This window comes from Thamnophis sirtalis, unplaced genomic scaffold (assembly GCF_051295495.1).
Source record: "Thamnophis sirtalis isolate CommonGarterSnake01/CBP01778 unplaced genomic scaffold, rThaSir2_p1.2 scaffold_8, whole genome shotgun sequence".
Classification (NCBI taxonomy): Eukaryota; Metazoa; Chordata; class Lepidosauria; order Squamata; family Natricidae; genus Thamnophis; species Thamnophis sirtalis.
Window position 1 is genome coordinate 76,925,487 of NW_028261388.1, and position 22,427 is coordinate 76,947,913.

Sequence of the window (22,427 nt, forward strand, 5' to 3'; positions counted from 1 at the left end):
CCAGTCACATGACCACCAAGCCTCACCTACCCTGCTGGTCATTAGGGCAAAGAACCGGTTGTTAAATTATTTGAATCCCACCACTGTCCCACTCTTACATTCCAAGCTGTCTCAGTTGAAGAACTTACTAAGAAATGGACATACAAGAAACTCATTACCTTTTCATTCCATAAATATATACAATGCTGCATATTTCAAATAAAGAAATGATCAGCAACGGTATGCTTCCTCCAAAGCTATCAAACACTGCAAGCCAGTAAATTCCAGACCGTGTCGTGAAAAGGAGACCCAACAAAAAGGAAGTAAAGCATATTATACCTAAGGAAGACAAAGTTTAGTAGTTGTGTGTGAACGAAAACGCAAAAGGAGAACAGTTATGACTCAAACAGTTAACTCTTCCCAGGTTTTGCACATGGATAATACCCGTGACCCGTCAAAACCGCGGAGGACAAAATCGCACTCGACGAAAGCGCGCATTTGACGTCATCACAGTGCGATGAAAAAAATTAAAAATTGAAATAAAATTAAAATTAAAGCAAGCCGATTCACATAAAGGTAAAGGTTAAGTTTAGGTTTAGGGTTAGGTTAAGGGTTAGGGTTAGGTTTAGAGCATTAGGGTTACGTTTAGCGTTAGGTTTAGGTTTAGCGTTAGGTTAAGGGTTACATTTAGGGTTAGGTTAAGGGTTAGGTTTAGGGTTAGGTTTGGAGGGGTTAGGGTAAGGTTTTCGCTTTATTTTTACATTTTTCGATCACAGCGCGATGTTTTCGTCGCGCTGTGATGACGTCAAATGTGCGCTTTCGTCGAGCGCGATTTTGTCCTCCGCGGTTTTGTGATGGAACCTGTTGCAGGAGGCGGTCACAGAGATATCCAGGTCCTAGGCCATGTAGGGCTTTATAGGTAATGACCAGCACCTTGAAGCGTGTCCGGAGACCGATGGGAAGCCAGTGCAGCTCACGGAGGATAGGTGTAACATGGGTGTACCTAGGGGCAGCAACTGTGTGTGTGTGTGTGTGGTTGTGTGAGTGTGTGTGTGTGTACCCATAAGGGAACCAGTTTGATGTATTTATGGTATCAGACTAGAAATCGAGCTTGCGGCGCAAAGCCAGCAGAATAACCTTTGGCCAATCACATCCTCTCAGACCTAGGAAGGAGCGAATGGCAAACCACTTCTTAAATGTTTCCAAGAAGATGGCAGAGACTAGTCCAGGCAGTTGCGGGGAATCAAGATTAACTCAAAGACACCTATATGGTTTATAAGTATACTGTATATACTAAGGAGTCAAGCTTGAATCATATACTTGTGGCTGCCCTTTTAATATCACAGTTTCGAGTTTAATAAAATTTGTATGCCGCCCACTCCCATTGGGACTCTGGGCGGCTCACAGCAAGACAAAAAAAACATTTAAAATTTAAGAATAAAAAATACAATTAAAAGTCCACATCATCCACTCATCTAAGCGGGGCTGGGTATCAATCAACAGCCCCAGGCCTGCTGGAACAGCCAGGTCTTGACGGCTTTATGGAAGGCCGGGAGAGTGGGAAGGGTCCGGATCTCTACAGGTAGATCGTTCCACAGGGCCGGCGCAGCAACAGAGAAGACCCTCCTCCAGGGGGCCGCCAGCCAGCATTGTCCGGTTGACGGCACCCGGAGGAGGCCCAACCTGTACGATCTTGTTGGTCGTTGGGAGGTAAGTGGCAAGAGGCGGTCTCTCAGGTAGCCAGGTCCTAAACCATGTAGGGCTTTAAAAGTAACGGCTTTTAAAGCATCCCCTCATAGATGCTCCTGATCTCTCCCCATGCCCACACAGAGCCCCTAATGAAGTGGGGAAGAGAACTCTGATGGGGCAGTTGAAAGTGAACTTGCTTGGGAATGCCTTTGGTTGAACCCTTGGTCAACCAAATTGGGGGGGGCCTGGAGAAGCAGTTTCAAAGGCCCATCTGCACTTTACTTGGACTACCTTGAAGCACCATAGTTAGGTAATCAGACCTCCACACGACCTATTAGATCTCATCGATTAGGCCTCCTCCGTGTTCCATCTGCCAGTCAATGTCGACTGGCAAACACGCGGAGGAGAGCCTTGTATTTGTATTTGTATTTTATTTGGATTTATAGGCCGCCCTTTTCCCTGAGGGGACTCAGGGCGGCTTACAATCATTAGGGAGGGGGTGCAATTCAAAACAATATGTGAACAAAATAAATAAAGTAATAAAAACACAACTTGGCATTCAACATTCAACACTCGGGTGGGGCAAATTAGAGGCTTATCCCCAGGCCTGTTGGGATAGCCAGGTCTTAAGGGCTGCGCGGAAGGCCTGGACGGTGGTGAGGGTGCATATCTCGACGGGGAGATCGTTCCACAGGGTCGGAGCTGCAACAGAAAAGGCTCTCCTCCGTGTAGTCGCCAGTCGACATTGACTGGCGGATGGGATTCGGAGGAGGCCCAGTCTGTGCGATCTTATCGGTCGGAGGGAGGTAATCGGCAGAAGGCGGTCTCTCAAGTACTCAGATCCACTACCATGAAGGGCTTTAAAGATGGTCAACAGGACCCTGAAGCGCACCCGGAGATCAACAGGTAGCCAGTGCAGCTCGCGGAGGATGGGTGTTATGTGGGCGAACCGCGGTGCGCCCACTATCACTCGCGTGGCCGCATTCTGAACTAACTGCAGCCGCCGGATGCACTTCAGGGGCAGCCTTCTCGGTGGCAGCTCCGACCCTATGGAACGATCTCCCCGTGGAGATTCGTACCCTCACCACCCTCCAGACCTTCCGCACAGCCCTCAGAATCTGGCTATCCCGTCAGGCCTGGGGTTAAAGACGGTAACCCACCCGAATGGTATGAATGTTGTGTTTTAATCATGTATTGTCTTATATGTAAAAGTCTGTTTTCCCCCCTTCCTTTGGATTGTGAGCTGCCCTGAGTCCCCCCAGGGAAAAGGGCGGCATATAAATAAACCTTCTAATCTAATCTAATTCTAATCTAATCTAATCAGGTAAATATTCAATAACACTGTCTGCGACTTTTTTAAAAGAAAAAGAAAAAAGATGAAATTGAAACTCTTTTCAAAAGCAGTCTCTTACCACAAGAAACTTCTTTGTGTAAGTATTTTGACACAAGAGGAATTTCTATGAAAGGAGTGACGATGCTCTGAACGAGTCCAAACATAGAAGACAGTCCCAGGCAGAAGAGCAAGAGGAAAAATAGAATTGACCAAATATTGGCTCCAGGCATCCTTGTGACAACTTCAGTGAATATAATAAAGGCCAGGCCAGGCCCAGAAGCAGTCTGCAAAATTTCAAAATGGAACAGGCAATTAATCTGATCGCCCACACACCATCTTCGTACCCTCGTATTCGTACCCTCACCACCCTCCAGACCTTCCGCACAGCCCTCAAGATCTGGCTATCCTGTCAGGCCTGGGGTTAAGATTATAATCCGTCCCCTCCCGAATGATGAATGAATGTTGCTTCTATTTTTAATTATGTATTGTCTTTATATGTCATTGTGTGTACTCCCTTCCCTATACGTTGTAAGCCGCCCTGAGTCCCCTCAGGGAAAAGGGCGGCCTATAAATAAATTTATCTATCTATCTATCTATCTATCTATCTATCTATCTATCTATCTATCTATCTATCTATCTATCTATCAATGTTATTTTGCCATGGCAAGTCTTGACTGGCTAATCAATGCGGACTAAAATTTAGCATCTCCATCTAGAAAATGAAAATCCAGGCATGTGCTGCTGATCGTGTCAGCACTTAAAGAAAATATATACAAAACGTTTTATCGTTGGCATTTATCACCAACAAGATTGGCTAAAATGTACCCAAACACGAATCCGACCTGCTGGAAGTGTAAAAAAGTACAAGGGACTTATTATCACATATGGTGGACCTGCCCGGAAACACAAAAATATTGGACAAAAATTTGGAAATGGGTGCAAGAAATTACAGGAGAACAGATAAAATACAAACTCGAAATCTTTCTACTGGGAATAATCAAAGGGAAATATACAAAGAAAATTAAGTACATATTAACACATCTGCTAACTACAGCTAGAATAGCATTTGCCCAATGCTGGAAATAAAATAATACCCCCTCGGACGAATTAGTGATAAAAAAAACCTTTGGATTGTGCAGAGATGGACAAATTAACACTAAAATTAAAAGACAAAAAAGAGTTGGAATATTATGAAATTTGGAACAATTGGTAGAAATGGCTGCAAAACAAGAATAAAATTAATTAAGCCAAAAAAACTATATATAAATATATACAGGTAAGTCCTCTATTTATGACCACAATTGAGCCCAAAATTTCTGTTGCTAAGTGGGACATTTGTTGTGAGTTTTGCCCCATTTTATGGATTTTCCTGCCATGATTGTTAAGTGAATCATTGCAGATGTTAAGTTGGTCATATGGTTCTTAAGTGAATCTGTAACGCTGCAAATGAATCATAAATATGAATCAGTGGCCAAGTGTCTGCACACACGACTATAGGGATGCTGCATTGGTTATAAATGGGAAAAACTGTCATAAGTCACTTATTCAGTGTTGTTGAAACTTTGAACAGTCACTCAATGAACTCTTGTTAAGTCAAGAACTACCTGTACAAGGAATCCATAATTTTTGTAATTTGTAATTTTAATAGATTTGTATGCCGCCCAATCCCGAAGGACTCCGGGCGGCTTACATAAAAGCAATTTAAAATATTAAAAAAGATTTTAAAAAAACACGAGACAAAACGACTTAAAAACAGAAGCACAACATACACTCAGTTGTAATGTGGCTGAAGGTCAATCTAGATCAACAGCCCCAGGCCTGCTGGAACAGCCAGGTCTTAACAGACTTACGGAAAGCCAGGAGAGTGGGGAGGGTCCGGATCTCAGGGGGGTAGATCGTTCCAAAGGGCCGGGGCAGCAACAGAGAAGGCTCTCCCCCGGGGAGCCACCAGACGGCATTGTGTGGCCGACGGTATCCGGAGAAGGCCCGCCCTGTGCGATCTTATTGGAGGTATGTTGCAGGAGGCAGTCACAGAGATATCCAGGTCCTAGGCCATGTAGGGCTTTATAGGTAATGACCAGCACCTTGAAGCGTGTCCGGAGACCAATGGGAAGCCAGTGCAGCTCACGGAGGATAGGTGTAACATGGGTGTACCTAGGTACACCCAGTATCGCTCGCGCGGCTGCATTCTGGACCAATTGTAGTCTCCGAACACTCTTCAGGAGCAGCCTAGTATTCTTTCAAAAATGACCTCTCAGTAATAACGCTTACAGTACCTTATCAATAAGTTGGTTAAAATCACATGTTTTCAGCTTGAGAGCAGCAACTCTTGATGGAGCAGCTTGGAGCAGAGATTCGAGCCAGAGTGTATAGTTCTCTCTTGAAATGCTTTGGTCCATCAAATGGAATGCTGTTGTGAGTAATTCGATATTACTGTTGTGGAAATCCAGAAAGATATGGATTATTTACATCGCTACCATGATTAGCAAGTCAGTTTTTGCTCCTAATTGCTATCACGTTGAGTATTCATGCTTACATATAGCCAAATAGCATCACCCGAAACATGAGATCCTCCAATATTGAATTACACATCTAGTGATTTCTTATGATTGGCGTAATTGCTTAAGGTTGATGAAATGATAAATGGAAAGCAACACATAACCCATGTATTATAATAATTTTAAAATCTAAGGGTAAAAATAGCAGCAGCGGCATAAAAGAGACACTTTATTTACTTAGGACACTGGTTCCCAAACTTGGCAACTTTAAGACTTGTGGACTTCAACTCCCAGAATTCTCCAGCCGGCTGGAGAATTCTGGGAGTTGAAGTCCACAAGTCTTAAAGTTGCCAAGTTTGGGAATCACTGACTTAGGAAACAGAAATAAGACAGAATAAATAAAAATAGAAGTAATAAAATAATAGAAGATAGATATGGTACTTGCCTTGATAACAGTACTTGTGGGAAAAAAAATCTTATTTTATTTATTTATTTATTTATTTATTTATTTATTTATTTATTAAATTTATAGGCCGCCCAATCCCGGAGGACTCCGGCAGGGCTGGGTTTCAACCGGTTCGCACCGGTCCCTGCGATCCGGTTGGTCGCCGAACCCGGAAGTAAGTAACTTCCGGGAACGGCGAAGCCCCCCCCCCCCCCCGCGCCCGCGCGCGCCCGCACACCCGCGCCCGCTCCTTACCCGTTTTTTTGAATTTCGCGCTTTCCACACATGCGCAGAACGCCTGCGCGATCCTCCAGGAGCAGCTGGACCATCGCGCAGACGCTAATACGCATGCGCAGGCCGCATGCGTGCACACGCGCGCCGCGTGCGTGAGGACGCCATGTGCGTGCGCGAGGACGCCACGTGCATGCACGCGCGCGCCGCGTGCGTGCGTGAGGACGCCGCCGGCCTCGTTCCAACCGATCCGGTTGGAACGGGGCGAGAAACCCACCCCTGGACTCCGGGCAGCTAAACAGTTGTTATTAAACAGTCAGTATGAGCTAGTAATTTGATATGAATGCTGCCCATTGACCCTACCCCCCCCACCCTGCCCCCCCCCAAAAAAACACAGTCAACACAGTTTTGTTCTGTATATTTTCTAAGTCCTGGGAAGTACAATAATTGCTTCCAGTTTCAGGTACACAAAGTTTAAAGGATTCGCACATTGTAATGGTTTCAGAATGATCAGGTGATTAGAAAAGGGAGGGAGAGAGGCAGGGAGGGAGGCAAGGGTGCTTTCCAGCTTCTTCTACTGCCGGTTTGCTCAGGGATGCGCTTCATGCGCACGCACTTCACGCGCACAAGGCGCACATGTGCAGTAATTTCAAAAAAGCTTCTGCGCATGCACAGAAGCAAGAAAACAAGATGGTGGCGCCTATGGAGCCACCGATAGAACTGGTTCGGGGGTGTGGCAGGCCGAGTTACTACCTACTTGGTCAAACCAGTCCGAACTGGTAGGAACCCACCTGTGGGAGGGACGGAGGGAGGAGGAAAGGAGGAAGGGCTGAAGTGGAGGCAAAAATATCTTTGTTGGGTCAAAAATGATTCATGTGCCACATTTGCTGTCCTGGAACCAACCCTTTTGGAGTGGACATTTCTTCTTAATGTAATTTAGCACGGCTGTCCCATTCGCTTATGTAACTACCAAGTCAGTGGTGGGTTTCAAAAATGTTTCGAACCTCCTCTGTGGGTGTGGCCTCCTTTGTGGGAGTGGCTTGCCGGTCATGTGGCCTGGTGGGAGTGGCTTGTAGGCCATGTGTTCTCTCTCTCTCTCTCTCTCTCTCTCTCTCTCTCTCCCTCCCTCCCTCTCCTTCCTTTTGTCTCTCTCTGTCCCTTTTTCCTTTTTTTCTTTTACCTCTCTCTCACTTTTTCTTTCTTTTTTCTTTTTTTCTTTCTTTCTTTTTTTCTCTTTCTCTTTCTCTCTCTGTGTGATTCTGTCTGTCTGTCTGTCTCTCTCTCTCTGTGTGTGTGTGTGTGTTTGTGTGTGTGTGTGTGTGTGTGTGTCAGTGGTGGGTTTCAAAAAATTTTTGGAACCTCTTCTGTAGGTGTGGCCTGCTTTCCGGGTCCACTGGTGGAACCTCTTCTAACCGGTTCGGTAGATTTGACCAACCGGTTCTACCGAACTGGTGCGAACTGGTAGGAACCCACCTCTGTACCAAGTACAAGGATTAACCTCAAGACATTATTTCACAGGAGGAAAACAATTGGAATTACAGTCTCAAGTCAGTAGTCGCAATTAGATGAATATTCCATTTGTGATCAAATGTAACAAAAACAATGTCAGGTCAGAGACAATCAATAAAGTTAAACTTTTTACTACTTACCCCTGCAGGCAACCAATGATTTGATTTGATTCGACCAGTCAGAAAGTCAGAAAGATAATAACAACTTCTGGGGAACATTTTAAGTTACCAGAAATTAAAAATACTGGAATGTACTAAGATATAATTTATACGAATTCCTCTAGGTTTGTATTCATTTCAGTTCCATTCTGTAGCACTCCTCAAAGAAGTTACGTCATAATGGAGGCCAACAGAATAATATGGAATGCAAAGCAAAATTAAAGTGGGATTTGAATGTTAAATTATTTTAATAGCTTACTTATCCACACATTGCAAGTAGCCTACTGTTGCTTTGAACCCAAGAATTGAAAAGATGACGATTGAGGTATATATAGATGTAAAACTGTTCACTGCGGCTATTATGAGAGAATCTCTTTCACAGTCATTTCTAGAAGAAAAAGAAATAAAACAGATTAAACTTTCCAACAGGCGGTATTAAGTATGAACATTGTCAGTTATAGCAGAACTCTTATTACTGGTCTAATTTTAAATGTGAGCTAATATATCCTTAAAGTTATGATATACTTCATAGATGTAGCAGATCAAATTTACATTTTATTTTATTAGGCCAATCAACTCAGAGCCAAGGTGGCACAGTGGTTAAATGCAGCACTGCAGGCTACTTCAGCTGACTGTAGTTCTACAGTTCGGCTGTTCAAATCTCACCGGCTCAAGGTTGACTCAGCCTTCCATCCTTCCGAGGTGGGTGAAATGAGGACCCGGATTGTTGTTGGGGGCAATATGCTGACTCTGTAAACCGCTTAGAGAGGGTTGAAAGCCCTATGAAGCGGTATATAAGTCTAACTGCTATTGCTATTGCTAACTCAGGTCATTGTAATGAACTACCTTGTCTGGAGTTAGGAAGCTAAGCAGTTGCATTAGTTAGCAGGATCAGAAAATCATCAAAAAATGTTAGAGCTGTATGCTAGACTGGGAAGTAAAATAAAAAATAGAAAAAATAGATACTAGAAAAATTCCATTCACTTGCCAAAAACAAAAAAGCTACATACAGTTCAATTGCTCCTGGAAATAATCTTAGGGTTACTTGAAAGGATATTGACCGAAACCGATGGAATTTTGCCAAGTGTACGGAAATTTCCAACCATGCAGAATGATGAAGTGAATGTAAAATGGGTAGTGAGATAGATGAAAGGAGGAATTGTAGTCAAAATATTATTATAAAATCTTATAAACATACGTTGTATTAGAAAGAAGTATGGTCCCTTCTTTAGGCAACAAAATAAGATGACTTTACAGTGAATGTACAGGTTGCTATTGATGAAAGAAATGTCGTTCTGGGTTCGGCTCCAAGTGGGGAAAAAGACACTGGAGACATGGAGGCTGCTTGGAAAGGTGGTTTATTGTTGGATGGGACGACATGGCTTGAGCCCTGAACAGAAAAGGTGATCAATAGCAATAGCAGTAGACTTATATACCGCTTCATAGGGCTTTCAGCCCTCTCTAAGCGGTTTACAGAGAGTCAGCATATTGCCCCCAACAATCTGGGTCCTCATTTTACCCACCTCGGAAGGATGGAAGGCTGAGTCAACCCTGAGCCGGTGAGATTTGAACCGCTGAACTGCTGATCTAGCAGTAGCCTGCAGTGCTGCATTTAACCACTGCGCCACCTTGGCTCTTACATACTTCAATGTTGGTGGAGAAGAAGAGAAGGGCCGAGGGAGGGGCTTGCTAGGCTTTTCATAACCTGTTCAGTCCCACCTCTCTGTTTCCTGTTCCTGTGCAAGAAATTTATTCTGATTGGTTGTCAGACTCCCATGGGGGCCATGCAGGGACAACTCTCTAGGCTGCGTTTTGAATCCAGGTTTGGTTGAGTTCTCAGATGCCATGTGGTCAGTGGGGGTAAAGTGCCAATATTATCATGCTTTAATCCCATCCCCCTGCAGCTGAAGTGGAGAAGTCTTTATTATGTAAAGTGGACTAGCTTGGCCTTCTTAATGGCCCATTGACAAAGTGGGGATGGGCAGGAAGCTACAGGCAGCTATTCTGTCTTTTGAATCATGTTTCTTTCTTTTCACATCCAGAGAAATATTCTGCCTTTTCAATATTTCCTAGGATATTTCATTTTCCTGGGAGAGGGCTGGGTGATAACTTCCTATACTATAAAGGAGCAAGAAAGGCTAACTTTGTTTAAATTCTTTCTTTTCACTTACTATGGATATAAAAAAATGGTTTTGACTTTGCTGACATACGTAAATGAAATTTCCATATGTTGAGCACTGGGTTAAGATATACAATGTTAGACTACATTACACCTACTTTTGTGGATTGAAGCTTGAATATACTATATGTCCTCCACCCGCTAAAGAAAGGGAGAAGAAACTCTGGGTGGCTGCATCAAGCCAGGCACGTGGATTTTTTAGGATTCTGAACTGTTAAAACATTAAAAATAAAAATGAAGTAGAAAATACAGTGCACCCCATTAGCTGTCATCTTTATGTTATGTCCCTAACCAGCATTTTGTGCAATTCCTATAACAGGTTATAAGATTCAAGGTAAAAACACAAATGTTTCTAAAATCTATAAAAGAAATGGTTTACTGTAATGCTACGGATACAACACCCCCAATTTAAAGATACTTATAAAAATAAAACTTAAATATTAAATAGACTATAGAACGTATTTATGAAATTTACTAAAAGCATGCTTATTAAGTCTTCCATATATACCATACATGGTATGTGTAGGTCAGAGGTGGGTTCCTACCAGTTTGCACCTATTCAGTAGAACCGGTTCGTCAAATCTACCGAACCGGTTAGAAGAGGTTCCACCAGTGGACCCGGAAAGCAGGCCACACCTACAGAAGAGGTTCCAAAATTTTTTGAAACCCACCACTGGTCCTTGGATATGATTATTCTACACTATCATGCTCATATTTATAAAACTCAATGCCTCTGTGAAAGGTAAGGATGACTACTGCGTTTGTGGTGCAATCAGAACATTGCGTGTGATGAAGTTGTTTTAACGCAAACCAAAGATGCCTTTTAAAAAAAGAAGTTTACATCATATTCTTATGCATGCCAGTGCTGTGTGTGAGATCATTTAAGGTGGTTCTGACAAGTGTCGCCGGCATCTTCATATCCGGTCACATGGCCAGCAAGCCACTCCCATCCGGTCACATGGGCGGCAAGCCACTCCCACAAAGGAGGCCACACCCACAGAGTAGGTTCGAACAATTTTTGAAACGCACCACTGGCGTAGGTGTATGATTTCTCTCTCTTTCAAACACTGGTGAGGTGTAAATTGGTGCGATCCAATTTACAGAATTAAGAATTAAAGGAATAATGTAAGGCAACAGCAGCTAGAAAATAAAAGTGGCTAACAGATTGCTGTAGAAATCATATAAACCCTGAGGCTGGAGTGTGAAATTTATGGCCCTTGCAAATGACCCTAACCCTATTATTTTTAATGACGATCATACCAGTTGTGATCGATGAAGCCTTGAGTTCAACAATATCTAGACTAGAGGATCACTCACTGTTCCAATCCATGTGCCTAATTAGCCATTAGTTAATGTTAGTAACACTAATAAATTCCCAGATTCTTTACATAATAAGCAAGAAATCACAAAACTGATTACATAGTTCAGCACTTATAGATGGTGGCTGAAGTACAGAGAATCACATTCACAGAGAAGGTGTCAGTTTCTGAGTACCCCACGCATACTTCCCACCCCTCTATGCGTGGCTTCTAACAGTTTCAGTGGGTAAAAAAACATGAATAACTATTTTCTGAAACTGAAATTGTTAGAGATCTAGAACAACTTAGATTTAGAACAATTTAGAAGTTTAGATCAGGCTCAATAAAACAATTAACCCTTAAAAACAACTAGAAATTCAATGGGAATATACTTGCATCAGGAGTGAACAGACGAATTAGCCCTTGAATACCTCCTGGGAGAGTCAGACCATAAACAAGGAATATAGTTAAAATTATATATATAAAAGAGATTATAATATAAATTGCCTGCAAAGAGAAAAGGCAGAAGGACATCATTGAAATGGATCATCATTATAGACACCCTAGTTAATGTTCCCACCATAGGCCAGCCATGTTATTCACCCCGGGGAAGAGCTTTCTGCCAAGACACAAATCAAACTGCCAACATCTGGATGATTTACCACTGAATTTTTTAAACAGCAAAATAATGAAGGGCTGTGGACCTAATAAGTAGAATGCTGGGGGAATGCAGGGGAATCTATCCTTTCCCCCTTCCATGGGGGAAACTCAGAAACTCCCAAGTTATATCCCACTATATCATTATTGCAGTGAATGAATTGGACTTATGTGACTGACCATGCCTGAGAAGGGTCAATATAAGGGGTTTGCATAAGTGCACCAGCGTGCCTATTGTCCCTGTCCTAATTTTCCCTTGTATTCATATTCATTTCATGTATTCATAGTCATGTCTATACTTCAGGGGTTGGGTTCCTGCCAGTTCTAACCTCTTCTATAGAAGAGGTTCCACAAATCTACAGTGTCGTTAAGAACTGGATCCAGCTCCCTCCCCCCCCCCGCCCGTCTGCACATCATCAAGATGAAGAGCGAGAGGAGGAATCCTGGGAGTTGAAGTCCACAAGTCTTAAAGCTGTCAACTTTGAACACCCCGGGTTTTTTTTTTTCTAAAGGGTTAGGGGTGCAAGGGTCTTGTAACTTGACAGCTTTAAGACTTGCATGCTTCAAATGCCAGAGTTCCTGAGCCAACATTTTGGTTGCTAAGCAAGAGCGTTGTTAAGTGAGTTTCATCACATTTTACAAGTTGGCCACGCCCACCCAGTCACATGACTGCCAAGCAATTCCCACTCGGTCACATGGCCGGCAAGCCACTCCCACAAAGCAGGCCACAACTACAGAACAGGTTCTAAAAAAAAATTGAAACCCACCACTGCTATACTTATATCTGTTATTTAATTCAAGCTTGATGAAATGAACAAATAAATAAATAAAACAAGGATCCATTCGTATTTGGCTAGTCAAAAACCATCTGGGAAAAAGACACTCCTCACCTTTCCACTTGATTCAATTCCTTGTCTTGTACAGACGTAAACAATGATCCAGGAACTGCCCAAAGAGGCGATCAACCACCAAGCCGAAGGGCCAGTGTGTGTGATGTCCGTGCTGATGTTCAGTGTGTATCTGTACCAAAAGTAATTTGATTCGCTGCTCTGCTCACATTCCTTGTTGGTCTCTAAAATAAGAGACACATGAAATAAGACTCTTAGAGGTACTAATCATCCACATTGCTTCATGAATTAAAGGAGGAAGTGCTCAAAAGTTTCTTTTTTCAATGCAGGCAGAAGATGCCTCCTCGAAATAAAGAAGAAGTTAACAAAATTCCCTACATATTAGTTACATCAGTGGTGAGTTTCAAATTTTTTTAGAACCTCTTCTGTAGGTGTGGCCTGCTTTGTGGGAGTGGCTTGCTGGTCATGTGACTGGGTGGGAGTGGCTTGCTGGCCATGTGGCTGGGTGGGCATGGCCAACTTGTAAAATGTGGTGAAACTCACTTAACAACGCTCTTGCTTAACAACCAAAATGTTGGCTTCAGGAACTCTGGCATTTGAAGCACGCAAGTCTTAAAGCTGTCAATTTAGAAGACCTTTGCACGCCTAACCCTTTAGGAAAAAAAATTCCAGGGGTGTTAAAACTTGACAGCTTTAAGACTTGTGGACTTCAACTCCCAGAATTCCTCCTCTCGCTCTTCATCTTGATGATGTGCGGACGGGCAGGGGGAGGGAGCTGGAACTGATTCTAAACGGCACTGTGGATTTGTGGAACCTCTTCTGTAGAAGAGGTTACAACTGGCAGGAACCCACCCCTGAGTTACATGGTTAGTTAATATACTCTCTCTCTCTCTCTCTCTCTCTCTCTCTCTCTCTCTCTCTCTCTCTCTCTCCCTCCCTCCCTCCCTCCCTCCCTCCCTCCCTCCCTCCCTCCCTCCCTCCCTCCCTATCTATCTATCTATCTATCTATCTATCTATCTATCTATATATATATATATATATATATATATATTATATTTATGCTGATAAATAAATAAAGGGAGACTAGTATAGATCTATTTTAAGCTATTTAGCTCTCATCAGCTAGCCACACCCTTGTTGGGAATCGAACCTGTGCTCTATTGCCTCTTAGGCAGATGTGTTAACCATTGAGCTACAGAGCTCGACTCCTTATCAGCCAGCCATATATATAATATTAGTCACATATTAATTATACACAGCATGCCAACAACAACAACAACTAAATAATGGGAATGAAACATTTAGAATGAAAGAGATTAAAAAGAAATCTGAGTCCAGATTGATTTATTTAAATTTAGTTTGAGGAAACACCTGACTTGACTTTCCTTAGGATTTTTTTTAAAAGATAAAGGCAGGTTGCGGGAGAAGGGGCGCTCATTTTTAGACTTGGGAAATTATTATGACTGTAACTCTGTAATAAAAGTAGCTTTAATGTCCATAGCTTTTGGTTTCCAAGCCAGGTCTGCCTCGAAGGTTGATAGAGGCGGTGCATCAGCACTTAAAATCTATTTTGTTAACGCCATGACTGATATAGGAAAGGATATATCTTTTTCCTGCTGCTTGAATCATAATCATCTCACAGCCAACTTAGGGCAAAGTACCACTTAGGTGGTAAATGAACCACCTTAGCCATCTGCAGTTTATGGCTCCCTATTTCATTAGCATCTAGAAGTTTATTATTTGATTGAACAAGGGTAATAAACATTTATTTATTTAAGTAAATAAATAAGCAGTAAAAAGTGGGGGAAAGATTAATGTTAAGAAAGGAGAAAGGCACCCTTAGTGAATGTGTGATTTCAAAAAAAAAGTGAAGTTTTGTTTTCTCCGCCTCAAGAATAATAGACACCCAGTAGATGGAGAGTGTGTTGGATGACATTAATTTTAGTGAGAAAGCGGACAACGAATATAAATAAGGTTAGGAAGGAGAATGACTTTTCAATGACAGCAAAAATTAGAATAGTGAAACAATGGTCTGTTCTAAGGATAATGTATGGTGGTAAAATCTGGACACGTGGAAGGAATGGCGTAAAGAAGATAAGCACCCTCAAATTAAGAATATAGAAAGCGTTGCTAAGAAGTACCAGAATGCCATTGCCTACAAGAGGAGCATATCAGCTAATTAGTGGTGGGTTTCAAAAATTGTTCAAACCTACTCTGTGGGTGTGGCCTCCTTTGCGGATTGCTGCCCATGTGACCAGATGGGAGTGGCTTGCCGCCCATGTGACCGGATGGGAGTGGCTTGCCGCCCATGTGACCAGATGGGGGTGGCTTGCCGCCCATGTGACCGGATGGGAGTGGCTTGCCGCCCATGGGACCGGATATGAAGATGCCGACGACACTTGTCAGAACCACCTGAAATTACCTCACACACAGCACTGGCATGCATAAGAATATGATGTAAACTTGTTTTTTAAAAGGCATCTTTGGTTTGCGTTAAAACAACTTCAACACACGCAATGTTCTGATTGCACCACAAACGCAGTAGTCATCCTTACCTTTCACAGAGGCACTGAGTTTTATAAATATGAGCATGATAGTGTAGAATAATCGTATCCAAGGACCAGTGGTGGGTTTCAAAAAATGTTGGAAGCTCTTCTGTAGGTGTGGCCTGCTTTCCGGGTCCACTGGTGGAACCTCTTCTAACTGGTTCAATAGATTTGATGAACCGGTTCTACCGAATAGGTGCGAACTGGTAGGAACCCACCTCTGCAGCTAATCCTAGAGCAAATGAAGTCTGACTGTTCTCAGAACGATATGGTCCACAAGTAGAACTGATGATGTACTTTGCATGTGTGATGCAAATGGATGATGGACCAAACAATTACTGGGCAAGGTTGAGGGGAAGTAGAAGACAATGGTGAATGGATAGGATCAAACAACGTATTTTTCCTGCTTTTTGCTAACTTGCTGCTTTAATTTCTCATTTAATTTAATTTTTAAATCAGAGTGGGACACGGAGCCTAGTGGGCACCAAGGGAATATTGCTTGTTACACTGATCAGCATGCCATGCTGGGTTGTTAATACCACAGAGTCAGCAAACTTTGTAGTGAATAATTATAGCTATTAAGCAGGGTTAAGTACATTTGATTAAGCTAATCACAAACGGTACACAAACTATTGGTACAGTAATGTGAAAGAAAGAATCAAGAGTCTTAGCAATAGCAATAGCAGTTAGACTTATATACCGCTTCATAGGGCTTTCAGCCCTCTCTAAGCGGTTTACAGAGTCAGCACATCACCCCAACAACAATCCGGGTTCTCATTTTACCCACCTCGGAAGGATGGAAGGCTGAGTCAACCCTGAGCCGGTGAGATTTGAACAGCCGAACTGCAGAACTGCAGTCAGCTGAAGTAGCCTGCAGTGCTGCATTTAACCACTGCGCCACCTCGGCTCATTCTCCCCCCCCCCACTTTTTTCCCCCTTCTTACTTATTCAAGCCACAGTCTGCTCCTCAACGCCACCCCCCCTCCCTCATAGACATGTAGTTTCTCTTATACGCTCTGGTACGAATTTGCCTTCGTTTTGGAGTAAGAGCCAAGGTGGCGCAGTGGTTAAATGCAGCACTGCAGGCTACTGCTAGATCAGCAGGTCAGCGGTTCAAATCTCACCGGCTCAGGGTTGACTCAGCCTTCCATCCTTCCGAGGTGGGTAAAATGAGGACCCAGATTGTTGTTGGGGGCGATGTGCTGACTCTCTGTAAACCGCTTAGAGAGGCCTGAAAGGCCTATGAAGCGGTATATAAGTCCACTGCTATTGCTATTGATAGGATTTGTCTATATAGCTGTTCCAGTACACGACAAGAGAGAACAAGTACAGGACTCCTTCAGATCTGGCAAGCTATGGTGCTGATGTCAAGGGTACATGTAACGTGCTTCAGCTGCTAATGGATGAAAACAGTTAAAATATATAGAAAACACACCCACCCCTGTTGCTGGGATCTTGCGGGCAGATGGTCCAAGGCAAGGGCTCTTTGAAAGAATTTCCCAGGTACCACAGCACCCAGGCAACAATCATATTATAATACATGCCGATTATGAATGATGTCATCATGCAAGCATAGCCTACGGAACAAGAAAGCATAGACAGAAGGAAATCAACAATGCAGCACCAATGAACAGGGATTAGGGGGAAATGCAAAAGTCTAACTCGCACTCCTGTTCCCAGCAAACAGCTTTAGAACTGTAACAGTGGTGGGATTCAAATAATTTACCAACCAGTTCTCTGCCCTAATGACCAGCTGGGTAGGCGGGGCTCAGGGGGGTCATGTGATCATGTGGGTGTGGCCAGGTCAGTGCCACTCAGGTGGATGGGCGCTTCGCCTTAGTTGTTGCAATGGTAACAAGGGTTAACCGGAGAGGCAGTTTCTGTAAGCAGGGCAATAAAGATGAGGCTAGAAACAACACCAGAATGTTTCCTTCCTGCCTTACAGGATTAGCCCTGTAAAGTGGGAAAAAACAAAAGGAGATTTCTCCCAACAACCGGTTCTCCAAACTGCTTAGAATGTTACCAACCGGTTCTCCCGAATAGGTGCGAACTGGCTGAATCCCACCACTGAACTGTAATATAAGTGTATGTGAGCTTCATGTGTAGAAATAAATTGTGCATTCCCCACTCAAGTGAAAGCAGAGGCAAACGTCCTGTGATTCTAGCTTTTTGTCAGAGTGTTACTGCTTTTAAGAAGTCTCAGCAGAGATGTGTCTTTCTAAGCAAGGATGTTATTGAGAAGTTGGTTTTGCTCTGCCAGGCCCAGTCAGGTATGGACAACATTGGAATCAGGCAAACAGGACGCACTTATAAAAGTGTACGTTATCATTGACAAGGACAGCATTAAGTAAAGATTTGCAGGAGTGGCAGAGCAATCACAGATACTTTTTCCTCAGAGTCCTACGGGATTGGGAGGCATATAAATCTATTAAAAGTTAAAGTTAAAGTTCCTCACCTGATTTCAAGACAAAAATAATGCTATTAATGGGATCAGTGCATGCAACTCTAGCTTATACACACTCTAGCTTGCTTGATGATTGATGGATTAACTTTCAAGGTCTCCCAATAACTATAGTTTCCTGGCTTGTATAAAATGTATCGAAATATTTTATTAAAAGGTTCTTTTTTTTAAGTGTAATAGCAGCCAACATAACAACGAGGTTTAAAAATCAAGAGCAGCGGTAATGATGACAATTAATATTGTATTCAATTACAATTATAAAAATAGTATAACAGTGAAGTTTTAGCAATACTACAAGTTTCTTTTTTAATGTTTGGAAACTAGAAAGTTGCTAAGAGGATCAAAATGTGCATCCAAGTACATTAATTTAAGTAAGTATTGTTTGGGTGTGCATTGCTCGCTCTCTCTCTGTGTGTGCTTGTGTGTGTGTGTGTATATACATATATTTTATTATTCACACATGGAGAGCTTTTTTATGATTTCTGAAAATCATTTTTCTTAATTTTATGACATTTTCATTTTTTAATGCTTTCCCCTAGTATGCTATTTTAAGTTTGTTACGGTACAGAATTGAAAAAATTAGGGAACTGCAAATATTGGATGATAATTAAGTATTAGTTCTTATATTTGCTGAAAAATGTAAAAATAGTTTTCACAATCAGTAAATACTGAATGCTAGGTATGGTTGAAGTAAAATTGAGATTAACAAAAAATGTGGAACATACTGCTATTTATTATGAAGCCATAGGACTTCATAAAGCATCCATTTCTATCAATGGATAACTGTTGTGGCCCAGCAGGAACCATTAGAGCTGCCACCAGATTATGACAGCGAGGGGCCCTATGAGTCGGCTCTGGAGGATGTGGAGGACCCTGGACACGGTTCCGACTCCAAGCAGGGCGCAGAGAGGCTGGTTGGCCACCAGGAGGCGTCTGAGCCTTGGAGCAGTGGGGAGGAGACAAGGGAGTGTGATCCTGACGTCATGCATTGGAGCAGTGGGGTGGAGACGAGTTGGTCCTGGATGCCCGGCAATGGAGGGCTAATAGGCATAAGGAACAGTTACGCAGTTACAGGAGATAATTGAACTCAACTGGTGGTAATTAGGTTCCTCTCAAGACTATAAAAGGAATGACTTTCCTCACGCTCGTCGCAGGAATCAACGTATTCACTAGAACTGGAGAAGCTAACGTGGCTAGCTTGGCAGGCTGGATTACTGCCAAGGTCAGGTCTGTGCTGGATTGCTGCCAAGGTCTAGTCTGTGTGTTAATAAATCCTTAAAGTATCTTTGTCTCAGCATGCTTTGGTGTATGAAGAGGGGAGGGGGGGTCAGAACAGGTAACCAATTTAAATATTCTTTTTAAAAAAAAAATGTAAAATTGTTATATTTCTGGGTTCTTAGGAAGTCCCCAAGTATGTAGACAATGCTGTCTTAATTTTAGGTGCTTTCATTTCAAAATCCACTGGCACTCCCATATTTGAGGTTGCTATTGTAGGGAATTTCGTGACCCGTCAAAAGCGCGGCCGACAAAAGCGTGATCGACAAAATCGCGCCTTTGACGTCATCACAGCGCGACGAAAAAGATCGAAAAATTCAAATAAAAATTAATAAAAATTAAATTAAAGCAAGCCGATTCACATAAAGGTAAGGGTTAGGTTTAGGGTTAGGGTTAGGTTAAGGGTTAGGGTTAGCTTTAGAGCGTTAGCGTTAGCGTTAGGGTTAGGTTAAGGGTTAGCGTTAGGTTTTTCGTTACTTTAACGGTTAGGTTTAGGGTTAGGTTTAGGGTTAGGTTTGGGGGGCTTAGGGTAAGGTTTTCGCTTTATTTTTACATTTTTTGAACTTTTTCGTCGCGCTGTGATGACGTCACAGCGCGCTTTTGTCGAGCGCGATTTTGTCCTACGCGCTTTTGTGGTGGAACCGGGAATTTTGTATGACAATATCTCTTCTTTCCCAAGTGTGAAACCCAGGCACTTGTAGGAATGTGCATCATTGAAGATAAGTCATAACTTACCAATTCCTCCTAGATAGGGCGAAATATGAGTCCAGACTCCAACGCTGCCTTTCCTGAAGAACTGTCCAACAGCTAGTTCAAGATGAAATATTGGGATTGCTTCAAACACCAGAGCAATGGCATATGGAATCAAGAATGCTCCTAAAAATAGAATAGCCACAGATAAGCAATAGCTTTGTCTACTTTTACATTTTTATTAACATGTTTTGTTTTACTGCTCATAGTATCACAGTATACACCACTGTATAGTATATAACATTTGGTATAGTATCAATCTTTCATCTCTCTCTTATTGAAAAATATACCAGAATGATCAGAAAAGCTCTATTCTATTTTTTTCTCTTATTAGATAATCAACCCTAAACCACATATATTGTAGCTCTTATATGTTTTTTTGAGTGATTGATTTTGAATTGTTTTCTATCACAGTAGAAAATATCTTTGCTTCAAGATATCTCCGTAGTCAAACCTGATAAAAAGAGAATGGCTACATCATTTTCATATAAAAGAATATATTTGGGGAAATCCTTTAAAAAAATGGTTGTGCAAAGTCCAGATTTGTAAAAACCTCAACAATATCATTAATGTAAAGATCGAACTGCAAGAGAGCAAGCATATGTCCTTCCTTTCATGGTATTGGACCTGGGTACTTGAGAGACCGCCTGCTGCCAATTACCTCCAATAGACCGATTAGATCCCACAGATTAGGCCTCCTCCGAATTCCATCCGCCGGCCAATGCCGACTGGTGACTACCCGGAGGAGAGCCTTCTCTGTGGCTACTCCCACCCTCTGGAACGAGCTCCCCGTGGAGATTCGAACCCTCACCACCCTCCAGGCCTTCCGCAAAGCCCTTAAAACCTGGCTGTTCCGACAGGCCTGGGGCTAAAGAGCTTTTGCCCCCCTCCTCGAATGGTATGACTGTTGTGTGCTTTTAAATTGTGTATTGTTATGTTCGTCTTTTTTTATTCCCTGTCTGTACCCCCTTCCCTGATTTGAATTGTGAGCCGCCCTGAGTTCCCTTCGGGGAAAAGGGCAGCATATAAATGTAATAAATAAATAAATAAATAAATAAATAAATAAATAAATAAATCTTTACCCCTTTATAGGTCGGGAAAGGCCCAATTAAGTCTCCATAGCTATTATCCTTGATGTGTGTGATAATGTGTTGTAATGTATTAAAAGAAACACTGATTAACTTTGAGGTGAAGCAATCAACTCTTGAGGCGCTAATTTTTCCGGGTTTTTCTCAGTGTATGGAATCAAATGCTGTTTTTAAATCTGAATAGAGAGAGGCATAAAATACAGTGCACACCTTAAAATAATTTTACCGTATTAAGATTCAAAGCATACAAACGCGTTGAGCGTTTGTTTTTCCCTTTTGCAAAAATGAAAAAAGTTCTTCAAAAAAAAAAACAACAAATCACTGAAATCAGTCAGCCATTCAAACCGGACGATAAAGCCAAATCAATCAGTAACAATGGATGGTGAAAATATTCCCAGGGAAACCTATTCTGAGTTGGGCAGTGAAAGTAACAAATACTCACACATCAGGAATTTTGCATGTGGGTTATTCAGTAACAGTAGAAAATGTTGAAGGCCAGGTACATTTGAAGTAGAATTGGGATTAACAGAAAATGTGGAACACACTGCTATTTATTAGAAAGGAAAGAAAATATGTTTCCTATTTCAGTCCAAAGGCCTTGTGAGTTGGGTCCTATGAAGTTTATTATTGTTGCAAATTAAAATTCCTGTTTACTATACCATATTTTATTCTTTAAAAAAAAAAAAAACTAGTATGGCATTGTTGTGGCCCAGCAGGAGCCGTTGGAGCTGCCACCAGACTCCGACAGTGAGGGGCCCTATGAGTCAGCTCTGTAGGATGTGGAGGACCCTGGACAGGGTTCTGACTCTGAGCAGGGTGCAGAGAGGCTGGTTGGCCACCAGGTGGCGCCTGAGTCTTGGACCAGTGGGGAGGAGACAAGGGAGAGTGATCCAGAAGCCAGCAGTGAGTTGTTCCTGGATGCACGCCATCAAAGAGCTACTAGGCGTCAGGAACAATTATGCAATTACAGGAGGTAATTGCGCTCAACTGGTGGTCATTAGGCTCCTCTCCAGACTATAAAAAAGACTGCTGGTGCACACCGGCCTCTTGCGGAAGTCAACGCATTGACTAAAGAGAACTGTTGTAACTAACTTGCCAGGCTGGATTGCTGCCAAGGTTTGTCTGAGTTGCTGCCAAGGTTTGTCTGAGTTGCTGCCAAGGTCCTTATCTGTTTGTTTGCTTGGCTTTCAGCCACCAAGATTCCGGTCTTGCTATTAAAGTACATTCTAGTTAAGCTTGTTTCGGCTTTCGTTATTGGACGGAGGAGTGGGTCAGAACAGGTTCATATTGTTCATTTTGTCATTGTCCTTTCTATTGTGCAACAAACCAAATATATGTAACTAGTTACCTTGTTTTGCTCATGGCTCTTTTGTGGCATTTTAAATGAGGAGCTCAGTGATTCCTGCAATTGGTGCATAACAATAAAAGTATACTTTGTCGCAACTATCGCCAAACAGCTTGGTTTCTTATTTAAAACAAGCAT

General features: G+C 42.4%; 1 protein-coding gene across 2 annotated transcripts in view; it reads right to left on the minus strand.

The window, feature by feature from the left end:
- The window catches only part of LOC148044499 (sodium-dependent neutral amino acid transporter B(0)AT3-like), a 34,409-nt gene that overhangs the window by 5,224 nt on the left and 6,758 nt on the right, over positions 1–22,427 (minus strand). For both annotated transcript variants that reach the window (XM_087721931.1, XM_087721930.1), the window contains exons 2-10: positions 19,842–19,982; positions 16,810–16,947; positions 12,867–13,048; positions 11,716–11,826; positions 10,120–10,232; positions 8,102–8,230; positions 5,278–5,434; positions 3,081–3,285; positions 159–318 (exon numbers count right to left, since the gene is read on the minus strand). In XM_087721931.1, coding sequence (XP_087578057.1) covers positions 159–318; positions 3,081–3,285; positions 5,278–5,434; positions 8,102–8,230; positions 10,120–10,232; positions 11,716–11,826; positions 12,867–13,048; positions 16,810–16,947; positions 19,842–19,982 — 1,336 coding nt within the window. The remainder of the gene's footprint in view (positions 1–158; positions 319–3,080; positions 3,286–5,277; positions 5,435–8,101; positions 8,231–10,119; positions 10,233–11,715; positions 11,827–12,866; positions 13,049–16,809; positions 16,948–19,841; positions 19,983–22,427) is intronic.